Source organism: Oncorhynchus mykiss, chromosome 12 (assembly GCF_013265735.2).
Source record: "Oncorhynchus mykiss isolate Arlee chromosome 12, USDA_OmykA_1.1, whole genome shotgun sequence".
NCBI classification, from domain to species: domain Eukaryota; kingdom Metazoa; phylum Chordata; class Actinopteri; order Salmoniformes; family Salmonidae; genus Oncorhynchus; species Oncorhynchus mykiss.
In genome coordinates this window covers 14,511,178-14,530,810 of record NC_048576.1, presented here as the reverse complement: position 1 = coordinate 14,530,810, position 19,633 = coordinate 14,511,178, and the positions used below count along the sequence as shown (strand labels likewise).

The following is a 19,633-nucleotide window of genomic DNA, read 5'->3' as shown; positions in this document are numbered from 1 at the left end:
TTTGGATACCGGAAATAAATCTTGGCAATCCATTTATTTCATTCATTTCCACATACAGGCAGCAAAGTTGCTGCAAACAGCTTGTGTCTGTCTGTCTGCTCCTTGGAGGGTGAACAGCCTGTTTTTCAATGTGAGCACTGCAGCTATATTGATTGCACAGGCTTGCCTCATGAAAAGCCTTGGACCAAAGCTTTGTTGCGACTGTGTGTACATACAGTATGGCTGTGCATGTACACATACTGTATTTGCGTGTTTGGATAGATGTATGGGCAATAATGGTGTATGTGGAAGAATGGTATTGTGGTTTTCCTCAACAATAGGTGTATAGGTTGTGTAGAGAATTCAATATTTATCCATTTTCACAACAAAGCCATATGTATTTGTTTGTGTGCGTACTTGTTGTTTACGTATGCGTGTGAGTTTGTGAGCATGCACATGCATACATGTTTGAATGTAACTGACAGAGCAGATACAGGGGGTGGCATTTGCATAGTGCTATAGCAGTTCTCCATGTTCTCTATAGAGGGTTCCTGCCAGAGCCTGTATAGTCACAGCTTTAAAGTACAGTGTGCCCCTATAGCAATGTAAATCTGTCCTTTCCCCAATCCTCAGAGAAGCAGAGGAAGAATGGCCTGCCACCCCTCCCTCCCTCACACAGCCATTACAAGACCCTGCCACCCTCCCTCACTCTCCCTCACACAGCCGTGATAAGGCCCTCTTACAAATGGAACTCACTGATTACCTCAAAGAGGAAGACCAGGACTGCGTCCCAAATAGCACCCTATTCTCTATATACTATAGTGTATTACTTGGTCTAAATAAGTGCACTACATAAGGGAATAGGGTGCCATCTAGGACACACAAAGGAGAATAGCGTTTAATTTAAGGCTAGCCATCACAGTAACACAAACTGCGCAGAGAAAGCTTCTTGACAGGGGAATGACAAGAGTTACAAGGCAATAGTAAACTGCAGAGAGGTCAATCCCCCCAGATAACCATCTCTGTCTACTCTACATTGTTATGGTCATATTGTGACATCCATCAACGTTGAAGGTATGAGAGGTACAGTATGCTGGTTACTGTTGCTTTCCAGGCACTTTTACTATCCTGTATAGAGGACTCAATGTCAATGCTGTCCTGTATTGGGACTGTTTCTTATCAGGATTTGACTTGATTCTTGAGTAAATGGCTGCTTAATTATAGCTTCAGGTCTAATACACAGTCAGAGAGGTACTGACCTAAATTATGCAGATAATTCAACCTTGCATTAAAACCGAGGAAGAGTCACACTAATTCAATAGACACAACATTACATTCATGTTAGAGAGAAGAGAAAGACTGAGTGAAAGAGACAGAGAGCTTACATTGGTAAATTACAGCATGAAACAAATTGGAAAGAGAGGGGGAGGGAGAGAGGGGGAAGGAGAGGGGGGAAGGAGAGAGAGGAGAGAGGGGGAAGGAGAGAGGGGGGAAGAGGGGGAAGGAGAGAGGAGAGAGAGGATAGATGTAAAAATAAGAAAAAAACTGATACAGTGCCTTGCGAAAGTATTCGGCCCCCTTGAACTTTGCGACCTTTTGCCACATTTCAGGCTTCAAACATTAAGATATAAAACTGTATTTTTTTATGAAGAATCAACAACAAGTGGGACACAATCATGAAGTGGAACGACATTTATTGGATATTTCAAACTTTTTTAACAAATCAAAAACTGAAAAATTGGGCGTGCAAAATTATTCAGCCCCTTTACTTTCAGTGCAGCAAACTCTCTCCAGAAGTTCAGTGAGGATCTCTGAATGATCCAATGTTGACCTAAATGACTAATGATGATAAATACAATCCACCTGTGTGTAATCAAGTCTCCGTATAAATGCACCTGCACTGTGATAGTCTCAGAGGTCCGTTAAAAGTGCAGAGAGCATCATGAAGAACAAGGAACACACCAGGCAGGTCCGAGATACTGTTGTGAAGAAGTTTAAAGCCGGATTTGGATACAAAAAGATTTCCCAAGCTTCAAACATCCCAAGGAGCACTGTGCAAGCGATAATATTGAAATGGAAGGAGTATCAGACCACTGCAAATCTACCAAGACCTGGCCGTCCCTCTAAACTTTCAGCTCATACAAGGAGAAGACTGATCAGAGATGCAGCCAAGAGGCCCATGATCACTCTGGATGAACTGCAGAGATCTACAGCTGAGGTGGGAGACTCTGTCCATATATTGCACAAATCTGGCCTTTATGGAAGAGTGGCAAGAAGAAAGCCATTTCTTAAAGATATCCATAAAAAGTGTCGTTTAAAGTTTGCAACAAGCCACCTGGGAGACACACCAAACATGTGGAAGAAGGTGCTCTGGTCAGATGAAACCAAAATTGAACTTTTTGGGAACAATGCAAAACGTTATGTTTGGCGTAAAAGCAACACAGCTGAACACACCATCCCCACTGTCAAACATGGTGGTGGCAGCATCATGGTTTGGGCCTGCTTTTCTTCAGCAGGGACAGGGAAGATGGTTAAAATTGATGGGAAGATGGATGGAGCCAAATACAGGACCATTCTGGAAGAAAACCTGAAAGAAAGAACCTGATGGAGTCTGCAAAAGACCTGAGACTGGGACGGAGATTTGTCTTCCAACAAGACAATGATCCAAAACATAAAGCAAAATCTACAATGGAATGCTTCAAAAATAAACATATCCAGGTGTTAGAATGGCCAAGTCAAAGTCCAGACCTGAATCCAATCGAGAATCTGTGGAAAGAACTGAAAACTGCTGTTCACAAATGCTCTCCATCCAACCTCACTGAGCTCGAGCTGTTTTGCAAGGAGGAATGGGAAAAAATGTCAGTCTCTCGATGTGCAAAACTGATAGAGACATACCCCAAGCGACTTACAGCTGTAATCGCAGCAAAAGGTGGCGCTACAAAGTATTAACTTAAGGGGGCTGAATAATTTTGCACGCCCAATTTTTCTGTTTTTGATTTGTTAAAAAAATATCCAATAAATGTCGTTCCACTTCATGTTTGTGTCCCACTTGTTGTTGATTCTTCACAAAAAAAAATACAGTTTTATATCTTTATGTTTGAAGCCTGAAATGTGGCAAAAGGTCGCAAAGTTCAAGGGGGCCGAACACTTTCGCAAGGCACTGTACATATCCAACCAGAATCCATGGATTACAGGCAACATCTGCACTGAGTTAAAAGCTAGAGCTGCTGCTTTCAAGGAGCGGGACACCAATCCGGACATTTATAAGAAATCCCGCTATGCCCTCCAACAAACCATCAAACATGAAAAGCATCAATACAGGACTAAAATCGAATCCTACTACACCGGCTCTGATGCTTGCCGGATGTGGCAGGGCTTGCAAACTATCATGGATTACAAAGGGAAACCCAGCTGAAAGCCTACCAGACAACTTAAAGCCTACCAGACAACTTAAATACCTTCTACGCTCGCTTCGAGACAAGCAACACTGAACCATGCGTGACAGCACCAGCTGTTCCGGACAACAGTATGATCAAGCTCTCCATTGCAGATGTGAGTAAAACCTTTAAACAGCTTAACATTCATAAGGCCGCAGAGCCAGACAGGTTACCAGGACGCGTACTGAAAACATGCGTTGACCAGCTGGCAAGTGTCTTCAATGACATTTTCAATCTTTCCCTGACCCAGTCTGTAATACCTACAAGTTTCAAGCAAACCACCATAGTCCCTATGCCCAAGATAACCAAGGTAACCTGTCTAAATGACTACTGCCCCATAGCACTCACATCTGTAGCCATGAAATGCTTCCAACAGCTGGTCATATCTGAGATCAACACCATGATCCCAGAAACCCTGCACCCACTCCAATTCGCATACTGCCCCCACAGGTCCACAGATGAAGCAAACGCAATCGCACTCCACACTGCCCTTTCCCACCTGGACAAAAGGAACACCTAGGTGAGAATACAGCTCAGCGTTCAAAATCATAGTACTCTCCATGCTCATCATTAAGCTAAGGACCCTGGAACAATTCGCTCTGCAACTGGATCCTGGACTTCTTGACGGGCTGCCCCCAGGTGTTGAGGTTATGCAACAACACATCCACCATGCTGACCCACAACATGGGAGCACCTCAGGGGTGTGTGCTCTGTCCCCTCCTGTACTCCCTGTTCACCCACGACTGTTTGGCCACGCACAAATCCAACACCATCATTAAGTTTGCAGATGACACGACGGTGGTAGGCCTAATCTCCAATGACGATGAGACAGCCTATAAGGAAGAGGTCAAAGATCTGGCAGTGTAGTGCCGGTACAACATCCTCTCCCTCAATATTGGCCAGACAAAGGAGCTGATCTGGACTACAGGAAATGGAGAGCGAACACGCCCCTATTCACATTGACAGGGCTGTAGTGGAGTGGGTCGAGAGTTTCAAATTCCTCGGTGTCCACATCACTAAGGTCCTATCATGGTCCAGTCATACCAACACAGTCGTGAAGAGGTACGCATCTTCCCCCTCAGGAGAATGAAAATATTTTGGTTGGGCCCTAAGATCCTAAAAATGTTCTACAGCTGCACCATTGAGAGCATCTTGACTAGCTGCATCACCACTTGGTATAGCAACTGCTCGGCATCCAACCAGAAGGTGCTACAGAGGGCAGTACCTCACTGGGGCCGAACTCCCTGCCTTCCAGGACCTCTATACCAGGCGTTGTCAGAGGAAGGGGTTAAAAATTGTCAAAGACTCCAGCCACCCAAGTAATAGACTGTTCTTTCTGCTACCGCAGGGCAAGTGGTACCAGAGTGCCATAAGACTGCTGAACAGTTCATCAAAAGGTTACCCAGACTATTTACATTGACGCCCTTTCTTATTACATTTTTCATGCAGTATGTACACTCACTAGACTTCACCCACACACTCACACATACTATTCTGACACTCCAACACACATATATTAAATATGATCACTCACACAACACATGCATATTGACGCCACACACTCACACTCTTCACACACGCTGATGCTACTTTGTTAATTAATTATCCTGATTGCCTAGTTACTTTTACCACTACAGTACCTACATGTACATACTTTATTACCTCAATGACCTCAACTACCTGGTACCCCTGCACATTGACTCTGTACTGGTACTCCTTGAACATAGCCTCATTATTGTTTTTATTGTGTTAGTATTTTATTTTTTATTTGTCAAATATTTTTCTTACTATTTAACTCTGCATTGTTAGGAATGGGCTTGTAAGTTAGCATTTCACAGTAAAGTCTACACCTGTTGTATTCGGCGCATGTGACCAACAACATTTGATTTTGATTTGAAAGAGAAATAAAGAGGCATAGCGAAGGAGAGAAAGGGTGATGTAAAATACGGAGAGAGGGAGAGCGTCCCGACAAACGCTTTGATTGAGGCAGAGCCACAGTTATTTTGTCAGCGCCAGTCCATATCAAGATAAACAGAATGACATAATCTCTCGTCCATCATAACAACGGATGGTTTTCATTTTCTCCCTCTGAGCTTTCCTTTAAAAATGACAGCATTAACGATGGTTTACTGTCGGCTAGTTGACTATCAGCGTCATTCAATCACATTGTGTAGAAGAGAACAGCTATTGCAGGGAAAACTGGAGCTGCTGTTGAGGAAATTCAGTGTATTGGAGAGGTCTAGCTAGAGCCATGCATGTGGCATGGCTCTAAGGTAGACAGAAATGGTAGTGCCTAGAATCTAGGCCCTAGAGGGAAAACCTAACTTGCCTAGCGAATTGCCTATAAGCGTTATGATTGGAATTTCTATACATGTAGAAACCCCAGTTCTTGCCATCAATGGAAAAATCTGGTTAAATATATAAATGTTAAATAAAACATTGATATAAACTCTCATAAACTGAGTTTTTGAAATATGCAGAAGATGATCAGACAAGGAGACCGGTCTATCCAGGTTCATCACTACTACTTCTACCAAAAACGAAACGTTTAAACCTGGCCACTCAAATAGTTTGTGTACTCACAAGTTACAACCCTCTTCAGTATGACCTTACTGATCATGTAGTGTAAAATGTTATACTGTAGCCTATGGCCATTTGGATTGATTTAAGTGCAGCAGACAATTTTGATCCCTTCAACTAGTTTGATAAACTATGATTGTTTTTTGCCTGTTTTGGCACAGGTCCAGTCTGTCACCTGCTGTTTTCATTTCCTCTTCTTATTATGTTGACAATCACGTTATTCCAGTGACAAATTGTGGGGTTTTCATTTTATTCAACTAATAATGAATAGCAGAGCATCCCACAGTAAAGACCCTTTATTGGGTTTTGGATTGGATAACCTAAGTAACTGACTACAGTATACAGCAAACTGCAGATTGCAGCAATAAGGTATCCTTAAATCATTCAGTAGTTGCAGAATTTATTATGGTCCTAAGTTATCGTAAGTGTCTCAATAATTATGTGTAGGTCTGCTGTGTATTAGACATGTTTAGTGTGCTGATAGTACAGTGTATGTGTGTGTGTTTGTGTGTGCTCCATGTGCTGATAGTGCTTAGTGGATATCTACTTTACTAACCTCCCTGTGAAGATAGAGAGGTGTCTCTCTCTCTACCCTAGTGGTATGCAACAGACAGATGGTCCTGCTAAGAGGTGCACCATATGTTGATGCCTTGGACAGTCTGGCAAGCTGAGAACATAACACCACCTGAAGTTTAGCCCCACTTATGCCTGGTAAACATGAAACTTTCTTTCCCTGTCTGCTGTGCATCGTAGTAAGTATAGTAGTTGATGTAACATTTTTACTACGGTAGGCTATTCCCCTAAAACACTGGGTCAGCTCCAAACACATTCTATACTGTGAAAACTATTTATCATAAAAAAAGTATAGTGAACGTCATAAAGGACATGCGAGATAAATGGATTTTATTGTACTAGAGGCCACTGTACCTTTTCTGAGATGGAGTAAAAGTTTTCCTTTGTGTAACTCCAGCGTGATGGTGTGATCTTGTCCCTCTGTGTGTATCAAGGTCCCAGAGTTCTGCAGGGTTTTGAACTTCAGAGAGATGATGTCTTTGGCTGTTTGACTTGATGTTGGGTTAGGGCTGAACCTGTAGAGCAAGCAGCTGCTGCCGTCAAACCTTGCCACGTCAGACTCTGCAAACAACACATTTACAAGTAAAGATTATACTGTAGAGTATAGTAGTACAAACAACACATTTACAAGTAAAGATTACACTGTAGAGTATAGTAGTACAACCAACACATTTACAAGTAAAGATTATACAGTAGAGTATGGTAGTACAATCCAACACTGCAAACTTTACATTTAATTGTTTATATTTTAGCAGACGCTCTTATCTAGAGCGACTTACAGTATTGGGTCCATACATTTTCATAGTGGTCCCCCTTAGGACTCAACCCCACAACCCTGGCATTGCAAGTGCCATTCTCTACCAACTGAGCTATAAGGGACTACTTTACAAACCTGTGATAGTAGAAGTTAAAATCACAGCCCTCATCTTCAGCAGGAAAACAAATGCATACATTCTATTCAGAAACCCAGTGGGAAACACTTGTTGAAATAACATCAGCTGTAATGCTGCTTGTAATGAGCCAATTTCAACCAGATTTGACCACTGGGATACTGAAGAGAATAGTAGAGACGTTATTCACACTCAGTGGCAGCCATTCATTGCGTTCAGTGTTTTTATTAGCAATTAGATGTGCATTATAGGCTCCAGTGTGTGCTGGTTGAGTGAGATTTAGAGCCGAAGCTAATTTCTCCTTACTTAACTGCCTCTAATGAGGCAGGTTAGCCTTGGTCCGTCACACATCAAACCACTTCAATCACTAGATCAGTCTTTTTCATGATTATGATTGAAGAGCTGTGATTAAAGACTAAAGAAGACTTTCATGTGAGAGTACTGACCTTTTATCTTATGCTTTTACCTTTTTGATATTGTTTGCAATGCATTGTAAGTTGAATATGACATACTTAAACATATGTCATTTTGGGATTACAGGTCTATTTCCCTGGCATTTACTTTCACAGTTACAAATTACATTGTTAAATGGTCATTACAGAATAATAATACCTATAGCACAGGTAGCAGTCAATGAGGGTTAAAACATAAACCCTTCAGAATGCTGTTCCATAGCCAAAAGCCAGTTAAATAAGTATAAACAAACCGTGGGCAATAATCGTTTTAAGAGTAAAACTGTCTGCTCTTATGTATAATCATTCAAAACACAATATAAAATATCAAAACACATCCACTCTGTCCTTGCTTATCCACAATTTAATACATCTCCTCCCAATAGTGCTGCATACAAAAAGAACACAAAACTATTCATATATTTGTTTAATATACATCATAAATCACCGCTCTACAATGGAGGACTGATTAAAAAACAAACAATCCAGGGACAGGTTGTTGGACTGAGGGAGAAACAGAGCCACAGTGTGAGACATAACAGATATGGATGTCTGTGTGAGACATGCTCGCTGTAAACAGAAATGACAACAGTGATGAAAAAGAAAATAAATGGATCTTTTGCATATTGTTTGTTGGCTCATCCACAGAAAAGAGCATGCAGTTAGTACACGTACAGTCCTTCCCTAGCATTGTTTAATACTGGACATATGCAACAACCAGATTACAGTATTCTCATTGTAATAATGCAAAGATGGAAAACTTTGATGTGGGTGGGGACCATGAAAAATCTGAACTCATCATGAGGGGCTGCTGTGGCTGATGAGGGGCCACAGTCGGAGCCGGCCCTAGCCTTTTAGGGGCCCTAAGTATTTTGGGGGTTTGTTTCAGAGTTTAATTCCTGCTAATCTGCACATTTTGCTATTGGGCATAGAGAAAATGTTGCAGTTTTAAAATAAGTTTGGTGCAATTCTACACATTTTGCCATGGGGCAGAGAGAAGATTTTGCACTTGTCTAACTAATGTCATGCAATTAAAAAAAAAAAATTCAAAGGGGCAGAAAGAAAATTGTGCAGTTTTACAGCTAAAGTCCTGCAATTCCACACATTTTACCATAGGGTGGAGAGAAAGGTTTCCAGTTTTTAATATGATATCTGAGTGAAAGAGTCTAACAAAATAATGTACACACACACACACAACATTCGGAAAGTATTCAGAACCTTATTACAGCCTTATTCTAAAATGGATAAAAGTGTTTGTTTTCGTCATCAATCTACATACAATACCCCATAATGAAAAACAGGTTTAGAATTTTTGCAAATGAAAAAAAGAATAATAATGAAATAAATCACATTGTTGAATCAATTTTGGCAGCGATTACAGCCTCAAGTCTTTTTGGGTATGACGGTATAAGCGTGGCACACCTGTATTTGGGCAGGTTCTCCCATTCTTCTCTGCAGATCCTCTCAAACTCTGTCAGGTTGGATAGGGAGCGTCCCTGCACAGTTATTTTCAGGTCTGTTCAGAGATGTTCGATCGGGTTCAAGTCCAGGCTCTAGCTGGGCCACTCAAGGATATTCAGAGACTTGTTTCGAAGCCACTCCTGCGTTGCGTTGCCTTGGCTTGGCTTAGAGTCATTTTCCTGTTGGAAATTGAACCTTCGCCCCAGTCTGAGGTCCAGAGCGCTCTGGAGCAGGTTATCATCAAGGATATCTTTACTTTGCTGTGTTCATCTTTCCCTTGATCCTGACTAGTCTCCACATCATGATGCTGCCACCACCGTGCTACAGCACAGGGATGATGCCAGGTTTGCTCCAGACTTGGCATTCAGGGCAAATCTTGTTTCCCATTATCTGAGAGTCCTTTAGGTGCCTATTGGCAAACTCCAAGTAGGCTGTAATGTACCTTTTACTGAGAAGTGGCTTCTATCTGGCCACTCTACAATAAAGGCCTGATTGGTGGAGTGCTGCAGAGATGGTTATCCTTCTGGTAGTTTCTCTCGTCTCCACAGAGGAACTCTGGAGCTCTGTCAACCCTGATGCCTTCCATTTCCCCAGATTGCTCAGTTTGGATGAGCGGACAGCTCTAGGAAGAGTCTTGGTGGTTCCAAACTTTTTCCATTTAAGAATGATGGAGGTCACTGTGTTTTGGGGGACCTTAAATGCTGCAGAAATGTTTTGGTACCCTTCCTCAGATCTGTGACACAATCCTGTTTCGGAGCTATATGGACAGTTCCTTCATCCTCATGGTTTGGTTTTTGCTCTGACATTCACTGTCAACTGTGGGACCTTAGGTGTGTCCCTTTCCAAATCATGTCCAATATATTGAATTTACCACAGGTGGACTCCACAATCAGGTTGTAGAAACATCTGAAGGATGATCAATGGAAACAGGATGCACCTTAGCTCAATGTTCGAGTCTCATAGTGTACAAAAGGCTGTGAAGTATTTGTAGATAATCATATCAGAGCTGTAGCTATGCCAGGCTGTTACGGACAGCAGCTTCTCTTCTCCACTTGAGCAGAGAACCCTTTTCATCATTTATGTACGGGACTAGAGTTTTTTTGTTAGTGGTTATACCTAGCCAGATCCTCTGTTGATGGAGCGGCTAAACACCCCTACACATCTCGTATCATGTCTGTTAGGTCTGGGTAAGATATGTATGTAAGAGAGAGTTAAGATAGTCAAGTTAAGTATTGAGACTTTCTTAGGAGTGAATTAACATAGTGAATTCAGGGCTGGCAGTAGAACATTCTGAAGTATTTGTAGGTAATCATTTCAATAATGTTAGTTCATCATATCAGAGCTGGAGCTCCACCCACCAGTGAAGTGGAGCAGAGCATACTGTCTCCAGCTCAGAGAAGGTCAGCTCGTGAGTAGTCAAGTGAGAGAAAGTTCCAGCCATCCTTGTGTTTTCCCACCAGTTAGCTTTCATTGTGTTAGCCATGTTAGTTCATATTTCATATCTTGTCTGAAGATGCACTCTGTGAAGATAATGTCATATTTATGGTTATGCTAATTAGTAGTTTCAACTGCGAGCTAGCAATTGTGAGCTGGCTACCTCTGTTTTGTTTATTATATCATTAACCCTATATTGGTATAGGATAATGTCCCCCAGTGCATTGCCATATCTCGGACTGGCCAATAAAAATAAAAGATTAGGATGGCAAAAGAACACAGAAACTGGACAGAGATATGGCTTTTTCTTTGCAACTCTGACTAGAAGGCCAGCATCCGTAGTCGCCTCTTCACTGTTGACGTTGAGACTGGTGTTTTGCGGGTACTACTTAATGAAGCTGCCAGTTGAGGACCTGTGAGGCGTCTGTTTCTCAAACTAGACACTAATGTACTTGTCCTCTTGCTCAGTTGTGCACTGGGGCCTCCAATTTTCAGCCTGTAATTAAATCCACAAATGCTGATGCTCCAGATACTCAACTAGTCTAAAGAAGGCCAGTTTTTATTGCTTATTTAATCAGAACAACAGTTTTCAGCTCAAAAAGTACTATACCGGCTCCAACGCTCGTCGGATGTGGCAGGGCTTGCAAACTATTACAGACTACAAAGGGAAGCACAGGCGAGACCTGCTAAGTGACACAAGCCAACCAGACAAGCTAAATTACTTATATGCTTGCTTCGAGGCAAGTAACACAAATATGCATGAGAGCATCAGCTGTTCTGGAAGACTGTGTGATCAAGCTCTCCGCAGCCGATGTGAGTAAGACCTTTAAAAAGGTCAACATTCACAAGGCCGCAGGACCAGACAAATTACCAGGACGTGCACTACGAGTATGCGCTGACCAACTGGCAAGTGTCTTCAATTACATTTTCAACATGTCTGTAATTCCAACATGTTTCAAGCAGACAACCATAGTCCATATGCCCAAGAACACTAAGGTAACCTGCCTAAATGACTACCGACCCGTGCACTCACGTCTGCAGCCATGAAGTGCTTTGAAAAGTTGGCCATGGATCACATCAACACCATTATCCAGAACCCTAGACCCACTCCAATTTGCATACCGCCTACTCAGATCTACAGATGATGCAATCTCTATTGTACTCCACACTGCCCTTTCCCACCTGGACAAAAGGAAAACCTATGTGAGACTACTATTCATTGACTACAGCTCAGCATTCAACACCATACTGCCCTCAAAGCTTATCACTAAGCTAAGGAGCCTGGGACTAAACACCTCCCTCTACAGCTGAATCCTGGACCTCCTGACGGGCCGCCCCCAGGTGGTAAGGGTAGGTAACAACACATCCCCCACTCTGATCCTCAACACAGTGGTCACTCAGGGGTGCAGACTCCGTCCCCTCCTGTACCCCCTGTTCACTCATGACTGCACAGCCAGGCATGAATCCAATACCATCATTAAGTTTGCCAACGACACAACAGTGGTAGGCCTGGTCACAGACAACGACGAGACGTCCTACAGGGAGAACATCAATGTGATCAAAACAAAGGAGATGATTGTGGACTACAGAAAAAGGAGGACTGAGCACATCCCCATTCTCATCGACTGGGCGGTAGTGGAGCAGGTTAAGAGCTTCAAGTTCCTTGGTGTCCACAGCACACCAAGATATTCGTGACGAGGGCTCGACAAGAACTATTCCCCCTCAGGAGACTGAAAAGATTTGGCATGGGTCCTCAGATCCTCAAAAGGTTCTACAACTGCACCATCGAGAGCATCACTGCCTGGTATGGCAACTGCTCGGCCTCCAATCGCAAGGAACTACAAAGGGTAGTGTGTGTGGCCCAGTACATCACTGGGGCCAAGCTTCCTGCCATCCCGGACCTCTGACACCGCCTGGTATAGAGGAAGCACCTAGAAATTGTCTAAGAAAAACTGTTCTCTCTGATACCGTATGGCAAGTGGTACCGGAGCGCCAAGTCTAGGTCCAAGAAGCTTCTAAATAGCTTCTACCCCCAAGCCATAAGACTCCTGAACATCTAATCACATGTCTTCCGAGGACAATTTGCATTGCCCCCCCCCCTTTACACCGCTGCTACTCTGTTATTATCTATGCATAGTCACTTTAATAACTCTAGCTACATATACATATTACCTCAATTACCTTGACTAACCGGTGCCCCCAAACACTGAATCTGTACCGGTGCCCCCTGTTTATAGCATCGTTATTTTACTGCTGCTCTTTAACCTTTTTGGGACAGCGGGTAGCATTTTCGCTTTTGGATGAATAGCGTGCCCAGAGTGAACTGCCTCCTACTCTGTCCCAGATGCTAATATATGCATATTATTAGTATTATTGGCTAGAAAACACTCAGAAGTTTCAAAAACTGTTTGAAAGATGTCTGTGAGTATAACAGAACTCATATGGCAGGTGAAAACCTGAGACAAATCCACCAGGAAGTGGGAACTCTGAGGTTTGTAGTTTTTCAAAGCTTGGCCTACCAAATACAGTGTCTAAGGAGTCAAGTTGCACTTCCTACAGCTTCCACTAGATGTCAACCGTCTTTAGAAACTTGTTTGAGGATTCGACAATAAAGGAGGGGCTATTGAGACCTGTTTGAATCAGTGGTCTGGCAGAGTGCCTTGGTCTCATGACGCGCGGTCACGAGAGAGTTAGCTCTCGTTCCAGTGCTTTTCTGAAGACATAGAATTCTCCGGTTGGAACCTTATTGATGATTTATGTTAAAAACATTCTAAAGATTCAAGCGATGTATGGAATCACTTGTTTCTACGACCTGTAACAGAACCTTTTGAGTTTTTGTCTGGACGAAGTGCTCGCGCCTCATGAAGATGGATTACTGGGCTGAACACGCTAACAACAAGTGTCTATTTGGACATAAATGATGGACTTTATGGAACTTTATGAAACAAATCAGTCATTTATTGTCGAACTGGGATTCCTGGGAGTGCCTTCTGATGAAGATCATCAAAAGTAAGTGAATATTTATAGTGTTATTTCTAACTTCTGTTGACTCCAATATAGCGGATATATCTCTGGCTGGATTGGGATCTGAGCGCCGTTCTCAGATTATGCTTTTTCCGTAAAGTTTTTTTGAAATCGGACACAGCGGTTGCATTTAGGGGAAGTCTATCTTTAATTATGTGAATAACACTTGTATCTTTTATCAATGTTATCAATGTTATGAGTATTTCTGCAAAATCACAGGATGTTTTGGAATCAAAACATTACTGCACGTAACGCGCCAATGTAAACTAAGATTTTTGGATATAAATATACACATTATCGAACAAAACATACATGTATTGTGTAACATGATGTCCTATGAGTGTCATCTGATGAAGATCATCAAAGGTTAGTGATTCATTTTGTCGATATTTCTGCTTTTTGTGACTATCTTTGGTTGGAAAAATGGCTGTGTTTTTTTTTACTTGCGGTGATCTAACATAATCATATGCTGTGCTTTCGCTGTAAAGCATTTTTTAAATTGGACACGATGGGTAGATTAACAAGAAGTTTCTTTCATTTGCTGTATTGGACTTGTTAATGCGTGAAAGTTACATATTTCTAAAAAATATTTGTGAATTTCGCACGCTGCCTTTTCAGCGGAATGTTGTCGAGGGGTTCCGCTACCGGAAAGGGCACAGTCAACCTAATGTATGTAAACTTCTGACCCACTGGAATAGTGATACAGTGAATTCTAAGTTAAATAATCCGTCAACAATTTTGTGAGAAATTACTTGTGTCATGCACAAAGTAGATGTTCTAACCAATTTTCCAAAAGTATAGTTTGTTAAAACAAGAAATTTGTGGAGTGGTTGAAAAACGAGTTTTAATGACTCCAATCTAAGTGTATGTAAACTTCCCAAACCTCCCGACATCAACTGTATGACTGCACTGCTGGTTAGGGCTTGTAAGTAATCATTTCACTGTAAGGTATACATCTGTTGTACAGCGCATGTGATAAATTAAATGATTTGATTACACTGTATTTCACTGTTTAGAGGTATTCAAGTTAATTGTGCCGTTTTAGCCTGTACTGAAGATGGTGATATACACGTGCGGCAGCACCCCTTTGTTCTCAAATTAGTGCAGTCAAAGTCACATTGTATTGCGCTATATGGTCCTGTATACAGTGGGGAGAACAAGTATTTGATACACTGCCGATTTTGCAGGTTTTCCTACTTACAAAGCATGTAGTTGTAATTTTTATCATAGGTGCACTTCAACTGTGAGAGGCAGAATCTAAAACAAAAATCCAGAAAATCACATTGTATGATTTTTAAGTAATTAATTTGCATTTTATTGCATGACATAAATATTTGGTACATAAGAAAAGCAGAACTTAACATTTGGTACAGAAATCTTTGTTTGCAATTACAAGGATCATACATTTCCTGTAGTTCTTGACCAGGTTTGCACACACTGCAGCAGGGATTTTGGCCCACTCCTCCATACCCTTCAGGTTTCAGGGCTGTCGCTGGGCAATACGGACTTTCAGCTCCCTCCAAAGAGTTTCTATTGGGTTCAGGTCTGGAGACTGGCTAGGCCACTCCAGAACCTTGAGATGCTTCTTACGGAGCCACTCCTTAGTTGCCCTGGCTGTGTGTTTCGGGTTGTTGTCATGCTGGAAGACCCAGCCACGACCCATCTTCAATGCTCTTACTGAGGGAAGGACGTTGTTGGCCAAGATCTCGCGATACATGGCCCCATCCATCCTCCCCTCAATACGGTGCAGTCGTCCTGTCCCCTTTGCAGAAAAGCATCCCCAAAGAATGATGTTTCCACCTCCATGCTTCACGGTTGAGATGGTGTTCTTGGGGTTGTACTCATCCTTCTTTTTCCTCCAAACACGGCGAGTGGAGTTTAGACCAAAAAGCTAAATTTTTGTCTCATCATACCACATGACCTTCTCCCATTCCTCCTCTGGATCATCCAGATGGTCATTGGCAATGGACATGCGCTGGCTTGAGCAGGGGGACCTTGCATGCGCTGCAGGATTTTAATCCATGACGGCAAAGTGTGTTACTAATGGTTTTCTTTGAGATTGTTGTCCCAGCTCTCTTCAGGTCATTGACCAGGTCCTGCTGTGTAGTTTTGGGCTGATCCCTCACCTTCCTCATGATCATTGATGCCCCACGAGGTGAGATCTTGCATGGAGCCCCAGACCGAGGGTGATTGACCGTCATCTTGAACTTCTTACATTTTCTAATAATTGCGCCAACAGTTGTTACCTTCTCACCAAGCTGCTTGCCTATTGTCCTGTAGCCCATCCCAGCCTTGTGCAGGTCTACAATTTTATCCCTGATGTCCTTACACAGCTCACTGGTCTTGGCCATTGTGGAGAGGTTGGAGTCTGTTTGATTGAGTGTATGGACAGGTGTCTTTTATGCAGGTAACGAGTTCAAACAGGTGCAGTTAATACAGGCAATGAGTGGAGAACAGGAGGGCTTCTTAAAGAAAAACCAACAGGTCTGTGAGAGCTGGAATTCTTACTGGTTGGTAGGTGATCAAATACTTACGTCATGCAATAAAATGCAAATTAATTACTTAAAAATCATACAATGTGATTTTCTGGATTTTTGTTTTGGATTCCGTCTCTCACAGTTGAAGTGTACCTATGATAAAAATGACAGACCTGTTCATGCTTTGTAAGTAGGAAAACCTGCAAAATCGGCAGTGTATCAAATACTTGTTCTCCCCACTGTAGCATTAAGTCATCATAGTCATGTTATATCCATGCATATTGTTTATAAGAGATGTGAATTGGAAATTGTAGTCTGTCATTCACTAATGTATCTTTATGAATCTGTGTACTTGCAGATCACACACACACACTTTGGTTGTAGCAAGTTGCCTAACCACTAAGTGCCTTAGTCCATCCACACTACATAAACTGTGCGGTGCCTGTGCATCTTCAGTGTTATTAAACCACCTCAACTGGAATCCTACCTGTTTGTCATCTGTGCCCTTACCAGCACACGGGAGCAAACACATCAAGTAAAACCTAAAGAATACAGTCTACCAAATCCTCACCTACACATAGCAACGGGTCTGAATACTTAAGAAAATAAGGTATTTCTGTTTTTTATTTTTAGACATTTGCAAAAATTGTCACGCCCTGATCTGTGTCACCTGTCCTTGTGATTGTCTCCACCCCCTCTAGGTTCCGATTATTTTCCCCAGTGTAATTAACCCGGTGATTCCTGTCTCTCTGGGCCAGTTCGTCTTGTCTTTTTCAAGTCAACCAATGTGTTTTTCCCGTGCTCCTGCTTTGCTATTCTCGCTTTTGCTAGTCCTCCCGGTTTGACCATTGCCTGTTTTCTGGACTCCGTACCCGCCTGCCTGACCAGTCTGCCTGCCCTGACCTCGAGCCTGCCAGCCACTCTGTACCTCCTGGACTCCTGATCTGGTTTTGACATTTTGCCTGTCCATGACCATTCTCTTGTCTACCTTTTTGGAACTAATAAATATAAAATACTCAAACCATCTTCCTCCCGTGTCTGCATCTGGGTCTGGCCCTGAGCCCTTATAGTACGAACTGGCCATGACAGACCCAGCAGACCTGGACCAGCTCCGCCACGCTGTCTCCCTGCAGGGAGCCACCACTGGGAGGCATGAGGAGCTACTTCAGGAAGGGCTTCGTTCCCCGACGGAACACTACGACCAGGGGTTTAAGGCTATAATGGAGCAAATCAGGGAGTTAGCTCATAGGCAGCCTACCACCTCTGAGAACCCCAAACCACCCAGTAACTTTTTCTCTATGAGTGCTGAGTTTGTACAGCCTACTTCGCTCCCCGCAAACCCCGCTTACCTCCTCCGGAGCATTACTTTGGGGATCCTGGTACCTGCCGCGGTTCTTATTCTCAATGCTCCCTTATTTTTGAGCTACAGTCATCTTCGTTCCCTTCGGACCGATCTAAGATAGCATATATCATTACATTAATGTCGGGAAGGGCGCTCTCCTGGGTGATCGCTGTTTGGGAGCAACAATCCGTCATTTGTCATCATCTGGAGGATTTCATGGCAGAGGTGAGGAAGGTGTTCAATTCTCCGGTATCAGGGAGAGAGGTGGCCCCTAAACGTCTTGAATTACATCAAGATTCCCATCGTGTGGTAGACTATGCTGTTGATTTTTGCACATTGGCCCCCGAGAGTGCCTGGAATCCTGAGTCCCTTTTTCGATACCTTCCTTCACGGACTATCTGAGGTGATAAAGGATAAGCTAGCTGCTCGGAAATTGCCGGTGGACTTTGATTCCCTCATTGCCCTCACCATTAGAATTGATGGGCGGCTAAGGGAATGCAGGAGTGAGAGGAGGTCTGGCCTGGGTCACACTCGTTCATCCACAGTGGCTCGCTCATCGTCGAAGGTATCTGGAAGTACTCAAAGGATATTTTTCAGAGAGGATCTGAAGCCACACGAGCCTCCTCGAGAATCATCGATGACGGGTGAGTCTGACACAACAGAACCTAGGCAACTGGGAAGGGCTAGGTTATCACCTAGGGAACATTCCCGCAGGCTAAGCTCCAATTGCTGTCTATATTGTGGAGCTGTAGGACATTATATAGCCACCTGCCCAGTTAAGAGACCAGACACCTTAGTAGGTACAAGCACTCTGGTGAGTCAGAGGGTTCCCAGTCAAAGTCCCATTACCCATACTCCTTTTTCTGTGAGCTTGCTGTGGGGAGACCAGTATAAGTCTCTCCGGGTGTTTATTGACTCTGGGGCAGATTAGGGTTTTATGGACGCTACCCTGGTATCAGAACTGGGTATCAATACTCAACTCCTCTCTGTTCCCATGGATGCCAGGGCACTGGACGGTCGCGCCATTGGTAGAGTCACACACAGCAGAATTCCCCTAAATATGCGGGTATCTGGAAACCACAGTGAGTCAATTCAGCTCCTCCTCATTGAGTCTCCCCACATACCTGTTGTTTTCTTTTTTTCTTGGCTCCAAAAACACAACCCAGATATTGACTGGACTACGGGTTCCATTCTGTTCGGTTGGAGCCCATTTTGCCATTCAAAGGCGGCGCAGCCATCCCTGAAACGTCTGTCTCAAAGATTAAGTACGGCGTCGGATCTCTCTGCCGTGCCCAGAGAGTATCATGACCTCCTGGAGGTTTTCAGCAAAGCTTGTGCTATTGACCTCCTTCTGGGCACCACACCACCTCGAGGCCAGCTCTATTCCCTGTCCGGATCTGAGACTAAAGCCATGGAGGAGTACATTGAGGACTCAGTGGCTGTTGGGAGCATTCGTCCTTCTGCCTATCCTGCAGCCGCAGGATTCTTCTTTATGGGGAAAAAGGACAAGACCCTGCATCCATGTAAAGATTGCCAGGGTCTCAACAATATTATTATTATAAATTTTTTTTAATCGGTACCCTCTACCACTCCTCTCCTCAGCTTTAGAACCTCTCCAGGGAAGTGTGCGTTCCACCGCTCCACTATCTCTTTTCTAGGATACATTATAGCTGAGGGGAATGTACAGATGGATCCAGAGAAGGCGAGGGTGGTGGTGGATTGGCCACAGCCCACGTCCAGGGTGCAGCTCCAATGGTACTGGGTTTTGCTAATTTCTATCGCAGTTTCATTCGGGGCCACAGCAAGCTGGCGGCTCCCCTCTCTGCACTCACCTCTCCCAAGGTACCGTTCACATGGTCTCCAGCAGCGGACAAGGCCTTTGGGGATCTTAATTAAGCAGCAATTCACTACTGCTTCTATCCTCATCCATCCGGACCCAACTTGTCAGTTTGTGGTGGAAGTTGATGCTTCTGACGTGGGAGTA

General features: G+C 43.3%; 1 protein-coding gene across 2 annotated transcripts in view; it reads right to left on the bottom strand.

Moving 5' to 3' along the window:
* LOC110537019 (contactin-associated protein-like 4) overlaps nt 1–19,633 on the bottom strand; it is a 219,319-nt gene that overhangs the window by 140,489 nt on the left and 59,197 nt on the right. For both annotated transcript variants that reach the window (XM_021622727.2, XM_021622728.2), the window contains exon 5: nt 6,924–7,130. In XM_021622727.2, the coding sequence (XP_021478402.2) occupies nt 6,924–7,130 (207 nt within the window). The remainder of the gene's footprint in view (nt 1–6,923; nt 7,131–19,633) is intronic.